This window comes from Eimeria acervulina, genomic scaffold (genome assembly GCF_000499425.1).
Source record: "Eimeria acervulina Houghton genomic scaffold, Eah_scaff920, whole genome shotgun sequence".
In the NCBI taxonomy this organism is placed as follows: Eukaryota; Apicomplexa; class Conoidasida; order Eucoccidiorida; family Eimeriidae; genus Eimeria; species Eimeria acervulina.
Genome location: NW_013549518.1, coordinates 1 through 7378, shown reverse-complemented (window position 1 = coordinate 7378; position 7378 = coordinate 1). Strand labels below are relative to the sequence as shown.

General features: G+C 35.9%; 2 protein-coding genes across 2 annotated transcripts in view; one reads left to right on the top strand and one right to left on the bottom strand.

The window, feature by feature from the left end:
- Positions 1-1721, bottom strand: part of EAH_00052100 (tyrosyl-tRNA synthetase, putative) — a gene marked incomplete at both ends in the record, with an annotated part of 2921 nt that extends 1200 nt beyond the window's left edge. The window contains 4 exons of the mRNA XM_013394099.1: positions 241-363; positions 565-765; positions 971-1249; positions 1644-1721. Coding sequence (XP_013249553.1) covers positions 241-363; positions 565-765; positions 971-1249; positions 1644-1721 — 681 coding nt within the window. The remainder of the gene's footprint in view (positions 1-240; positions 364-564; positions 766-970; positions 1250-1643) is intronic.
- An 834-nt stretch (positions 1722-2555) lies between these two features.
- Positions 2556-3150, top strand: EAH_00052090 (hypothetical protein, conserved; the record flags this gene model as incomplete). Its single annotated transcript, XM_013394098.1, has 2 exons — positions 2556-2758; positions 2985-3150. The coding sequence occupies 2 exons, from the start codon at positions 2556-2558 to the stop codon at positions 3148-3150; spliced, it is 369 nt and encodes a 122-aa protein (XP_013249552.1).
- Between the last annotated feature and the right edge of the window lie 4228 nt (positions 3151-7378).

Below are 7378 nucleotides of genomic sequence, written 5' to 3'. Positions count from 1 at the left end.
CTGATCATCTCCTTCTGAACGCCCCATGATTTGGGAGCATCTCTTGATTCTGCGTCGAAGTACAAAAAGAGCAAAGCAAAAGAAAAAAAGCAAGAAAAAAAGAAATATGCAATCTGCCCGTCGCCCTTCAGGTGTATGTATGCACATACATCTGTTCATGTGTGCCTACACCTGAACAGATGCGGAGATATTTTAATTATTTTACCTCGAAATGCTGTTGGCTTTCGCGATATTCATCACCAGCTGCCAATACGCCTCAGGGTTTCTTCCTATTTCTTCGCTAGCCCAAAGAAAGCGAACATTTTCCATATTCATACCGGCGGATTTCCACACTTCTACGAAATATTCTCCTACTTTTCGAATCTTAGAAGAAAAAGACAAAAAAAAACAGAAAAAGAACACCAGCATCACCTGCAGGTACAGTTCGGGTGTATAGGCAGCTCCGCACGAGAAAACTTGAATAGCAGCATCATCCTTCTCTTCATTAGTATAATTTCTACGGTTATTTTGCATAATAAATGAATATTTTTATCATTATTTTAATTTATTTCAGCTTCCGCATACTTTTTTTAAGTCGCCGCCCATTTTGTTGTTCAGCATTGCAAACCAATCCGCCACCCAGAAGACAAACACACACCCAGCACTTGTTAATCTATTCACGTTCTTCACTTTCAACAAACCCTGCGCTATGTGCATGCGCCCGCTCGGTTCAAAGCCATCATACGCCACAGGGCAGGCCTTCCTCTCCAAGAGAGCACGGAGTTCCTGCAGCAGCAGCAGTAGCAGCAGCAGCAAGGGCAACGCATGAAAAAGAAATCTCGATAAAGAACGAACAACAACGAACACCCAAGCTGCATGAAGTGCAGTTTGTATAACGGCGGAAGCGAATTCTGAAGAAGTGTACAGACAGCTGAAATGCAGCACGAGTACAGCGCCCGTTGCTGCAGCATATTCACTAAACCCGCTTCACCTCCTGTTGAATGCACTCCTCTGCTACGGCCAAACAACGCGCAAAACGATCGTCAAGGCTCAGAGTAGAAGGCACAGGAGGGGGAAATCGAGCGAAGATACTGGCGCTGGGATTGCTGCTGCTGCTGCTGCTGCTGCTGCTGCCGTTGCAGATGTTGCTGCTGCTTTTGCTGCTGCTGCTGCTGCTGCTGCTGCTGCTGCTGCTGCTCTGCGCAGCGCCTCCCGGGGACGGCGGCCTAGCAGCTGTGGCGAGGGCGGCGGAGAGTAAGAAACTGAGGTCCTGAAGACACCGCAGGAAGACAGCGCAGAATAAACGTAATGTCAGAAGTGTAGACAAAGGAATAACTGCACAGAAGAATTCCTTGTGGGTAAGCCCCTTAGAAAGTGAATAACAGAATCTATAAGAATAATGCATGAACAAACAAACAGCCATAACACTGTTGCGTAGTTTTGTCTGTAATAAGCTGCAAACAGTTAAGGAGATGTTCCTTTCATATTCACACACGTCTTTATAAGCGTTGATTTGTTCCTGTTTGGATGATGCATGAAACAGACAAAGACGAAGACGCCAGGCAACGGTCTTCTTCCGCATAGTGTGTAGGCAGGAGAGGTATGTATATACATATACATATGTATATGCATGTAATGGGGAATGAATGGAAGGAAATACTTACACGTTCATTTGCATTAACATCTCCAGAGTGGAAATGAGAGTCCCAGAAGGAGAGGCCGCCTGTGAACGGCGAAGTCATTTTGAAAGAGTTGGCGGCGGCTCTGCTGAGTAGACGGCTGAATTGAGGGGTGTTTAGAGGAAAAAATAGAGAAAATCGTTCAAAATGTGGCGAGTTAATACTTGGAAACGAAAAAGGAACAAAAGAAAATATATGAAATGAAGTTGAAGAGGAGGAAAATAACGGAAAACGGAACAAAAGAAAATATATGAAATGAAGTTGAAGAGGAGGAAAATAACGGAAAACGCCAATGAGGTGAACAGACACCCGAAGCGCCGCGCACTGTGAGCATAGACGGGAGGCGGTGGTGATCTTCAAGCCTTCCGCTTACTTTTGTTGAATATTTCGAGTTAAAATAGAATAAATCCACAAAATAATTCAAGATCAAACAATGCAGTCGCAACACAACATGAATAAAGCCCCAAAAAACCCAAGCCCCGACAGGCAGCAAAGGATGACGATGGTGATTCTAAAGGAAACAAGTGGTGGCGGTATTGCAGGCCTTTTATTTCTTCTAAATTTCTTCTTTTAACCGTTTAAAATTAAATAATTCACAGAAAAAGGTATGTTAGGCGCAGCCACTAAACCACGCCCCGGTGTATGGACTCGTATGCAAGAAAGCAAGTTAACCCCCCTTTGAGTTGTTCATTGTCTGTTGTTATTACCAGCAGAAATATTCAACCACTCAATTTCTCTTTTATGCATCGCATGTAGTAAATCCTCTCTTCTTACAGCTCCCGGCTGGGCCAGGGGTGGTTGTTGTTGGTTAGTATACTTCTTTGAATCAATCTTGCAGATTGATTTTTCTGTTATTTCTGCTGTTTGTTTTGGCTGGAGTTGGTGGTGCTCGCTGAGATGTCCGCCTTTAAACCGCCCAGCAGATCTTTAGCTCCTCTCTACCGCCAGTTTCTTCGCGCTTGCGGAAAGACATTCAAAGGGGACTTCGAAGCCCAACGAACAATTTACAGAGAAATGCGAAATGTAATTCGCTATAACACTCTCAAGTTGTCGGAAGAAGAACTAAAAAAGGAACTCAATATGGCCATTGACTTCGTCCGGTAAGCATATATATTATATATATATATATATATTATATGTTTATGTATATATACGCATATATATATGCACCCCGCCACTCCGATATATATATATATATATACATACATATATAATATAACGTTTTAGAATATATCTGCATTGTACGTACACCTCCGTCACAACACCAGCGTAATATTATTGTTTGTGTCTTCCTGCTTCACTGTCTTTGTTTGTTTTTATCTGCAGTTATCACATTGTGCAGGCGGAGTTAAATGAGAAGACCGGCAGTTACAAAGCCGTAGTGACTGACGACCACATTAAAAAGGGAGATGTAATTAATTTAAATGAAGTCGACCCCAAACAACTCCAAAAACTGCCCTGGCTTAAACCACCAAAAGAAGCAACTTTCTAACAACAATATATATATATATATATATATATATATATATGTTGCTGCTATATATATATATATATATATGTATGTATATATATATATATACCAACATATGGATATGCTAATATATATTTATATATGTCTGTGTATATAGATATATGTACATATATATAATACATATATATATATATATGTATATGCATATCCTAATATAGACATATATATGTATGTATGTATGATCTATATATTTATATATGAATTTGTTTTTACGGTTGGTTGTCATTAGAGGCAGACTCTGCTGTTGCTGCAGGGCCTCCACTCTCTCTTTATTTTTAAAAGAGAGGAAGATGAGCGGTATAATGAACAAACAGCGGCACTGTTTATATCTGTTTATATCTTTTGCGTCTGAGTATTAATAAAGGCTTTGTTATTATTTATAGTTGTCGGTAGATAATATATTATTGTAATATTATAGCTGTTTGTATTCGATTAGTTTGAGGCATTTAATATTAATGAATTTCGGCTCTATAATTTGAGCTTTGATTTATCAGTGCGGAGTTTATTTTAACAAGATGATAATAAAATGAAGTTATTAATGTAAAGATGAATGCAATTACACAAAAAGATATTTGCTTCAGGCGCCTCTACGCTGCTGCTGTTAAAAGAGAATACACCCCAGCAAAACTCCCTAATAGAGCGGATTGCGTGCAATTGACTCCTTTTGCTGCTGTTGCTGCTGCTGTTGCTGCTGCTGTTGCTGCTGTCTCAAGCTACACAGGAGGGTTGAAGTGGTCAATGATAAAGGGAATAGAAATGTACACCTAAGTAGCAGCAGCTGAAGTTTCATACGCAGATGTCATTGTTAATGCGGGTGATGGCTGGAGGATTCATTTAGACGGATGGGGCATCGGCTGAGGAGCAGCCCGCTTCGCTTCGGAAGAACGGCCAAACAACAATTCAACAAACAAATTCAGTTTCATTTCCCCTTTTTTATTCAGAATAATGCCTCTGCCTTTGCTAGAAACACCCTTTTCTCGGGTCTTAATAATGAACAAGCAGACAGAGATCGTTTAAGCTCAGTGCGGTGTGATGGAGCAGACGGTTTGATTGCTGTGTTCATCAGACTTGCATGAAGGCAGAGAGAAATAAACACAAATGAATAAGAAAAGGCATTAAAGATATTAGTTTCAGTTTTGGAATAATGAGATATGACTATTTCACGGCATAAATAATAAATTATGAAAAGTAAGAAGAAGGCTTTCGCCATCGATTGCTGCCTCATGCTCGTCGGGTGTCTGTACACCGGAAACCCCGTGGGTTTCTTCCCTCTCAATCTCGTACTTCTCTGGGTAAAACACTGAAATAAAGCAAAACTATGAAGTTAAAACATATTTTTATTCTTTTTCTCCTATTAAAGGTAGGTTTAAGCCCTCCTGGCAACTTTCATCGCCTGCAGCCCTATACTTCGCGCACCGCCAGGGCTTGAATGGATGACTCTGGAATTAACTCTTTTTCAATGGCTTGAGAGTGGAAACTTGAGGGGAAAAGTTGAATAATAAAGAGATTTGTTAAAATATGCAAGGTAGAAGTGAATTTTTATCGAGTTTCCCTTGCAAGTTGTACGACGCGAACACTGCGCTGCTCGTAGGCGGTCTATTACATTTTTCTTTATCTTCTATCTCGAGACCTCGAGAATGTTTTCAGACGAAAATATCACTCGCTTGATTCCCCCTGAAGAAAAACAAAAAAAGAAGAAACCCCTGAGGAAATCCATACATAGCGGCCTCTGCCCGCCTTCTTATTCAACTTTCGGTCTCAAAGGGACTTCCAAACCCGGCGTTCAAAATGTAGGCGGTGCGTGGCAGTGAAAGACAGATAAAAACAGCAGCAAATAAACTATCTAAAGCTGCATATTTATATGTATATATATATATGTGGATGTATGCATGAGCATATGCATGTATATTTACATTATATATGTATTAGTTATATAGTGTATTATATATATTATATATACATATATATACATACATAATATATGCATGAATGTATGGAAGGAGAATTGCATGAAAAGACGGCGGTGTATGTATGCGTGTAGGTGAAGAGCAGCACCTAAATCAGCATCATAAACATTTAAATATATATATATATATCTCTTTGCTGTTGATTGTTTTACGCATTTCTTTTTCTTTTTCTGCTGCAGGCAGCACTAAAGTAGAAGCAGAGGGTCATCATGAATTCGTCAAAGGAGCAGCAAACTTAGGGCCCCCTCTAAACAGCATAAAGCCTTCACCACAGTCTCCACTGCAAAAACAATCAAAGACACAACCCGTTAAAACTCTTTCTCAGATTAAACACTCAAACCCGCATTTACTTCAATCCTCCAAACATAAACCCAAAATCAAACCCCAAGTACCTAAGGCATCCGAACGCCCTGTAAGACAAACATATATATATATATATATACATATTATATATATATATTTATATATGTATATATGTTTATAAATAATATATATATATATATATATGTATGCATATATGCATAAATAATATACATAGATTTGCTAGATAGTTGTTTATCTATTGATTTATTTGTTTTGCATTTTTGTGTATTCAATCACCTACGTATTTATTTATTTATTTATTTATTTATTTATTTATCTATTTGCTTATATTTATACCGCTAGTTCAAAAGCAAATATGTTGAATAGCAGCGAAGTGAAGACGAAAAAGAGTTGAGAGGGAAGCCAGCATATTATATATATATACAAAATATATTTTTATTTTTTTATATTCACCAAGACAAAGACGAAAAAATAAAATATTTGTCTGTCTTTTTCTGCATAGATGCATTCAATGATTGAATTAAATTTGAAGTACATTTAATTTGTTCAATAAACAAATAAAAAGGCTGCACTCTGTTTCTTATTATTATCTGTTTATATTTATAAACAGATAATATTAAGAAACAGAATATATATAATATATACATATTATATATATATATATATTACAGTACTTGAATTAATATTGCAATAGAAATAAAGATAGAGAATAGCGAATAAACATAAATTCACACATAGCATTATTTTCTGTTCATTTTAATTTTATTTCTTGTACATTTATTTTCTTCTTTTATTTTCTTTTATCTGCATTATCTCTTTTATAGATATTCGGAGTGAAGTCGTCTATGAACTTCGTAAAGTATAATGCAATTATAAATATGTTGTCTCGTCCTCCTCAAACAAAACCCGAAAAAAACTTTTTAAAGAAAGAAGAGTATGGACAGACTCCAAAATATTTAAATGAAGTTAAAGACGAAGTTCAAAAAGAATACGATTTTATACGTTCACTGCGAGATAAACATCAACAGGTACGGAGACATATTATTATTATTTTTTATCTTATTTTGTTAGTGTTATTATTATTTGGTTGTGCTGCTTTTATTAGTATTATAATTATATTGTTTTGCTGCTTTCTCTGCAATTCTCTATCGCACCGAGCAAATGCGTTTCTTGAAATGAAGAAAACAAGATAAAATAAAATAAAATAAAATAAAATAAAATAAAATAAAATAAAATAAAGAGAGAAGTTTGTTTGTTATTTATTGTATGCAGGAAGGAAAAGAAGAAGTGCGTGTTCTATCAGAAGAAGAGAGATTGAGTTTATTAAAAGATTTAAACACAAAATATGATAAAATAAACAAAGAATATCAGCACTTAGCTTTTACAGGGTTAACGGATTCTATTAGCAAAGAAAGAAGAAAAGATTTTTGTGAAGAACAACTCGCTAAACTTGAACGTTATATTGATACACTTAAATCTTCAACTATATATATAATTAGAGATCCCAAGTAAATAGTATTATTAGAAGGTTTATTCATTAAATATTAATTTAAGTCTATTTATTTACTCTACTATTATACTTCTTTTGTTTCAATAAACAAATCAAACATTTATTTATATTAAAGAAATATTTCTCTCAATGTCTGCATGCAACAAACCATCAAACATAAAAATTTTCTTCTTTATTTCAAAGTAAATAAAGATATAAATATATTTATATTTACATAATAAATATATATTTATTCGTTTGCTTTACACAATTTATTTATTTATTTATTTATTTATTTATTTATTTATTAATTTATTTATTTAATTGTTTTGTTTATATATCTATAAAATAACGCTCTTAGACGGAGCGTCTAAAGCAAAACCAGCGAAAAAAGAAAATACAGCAGAGA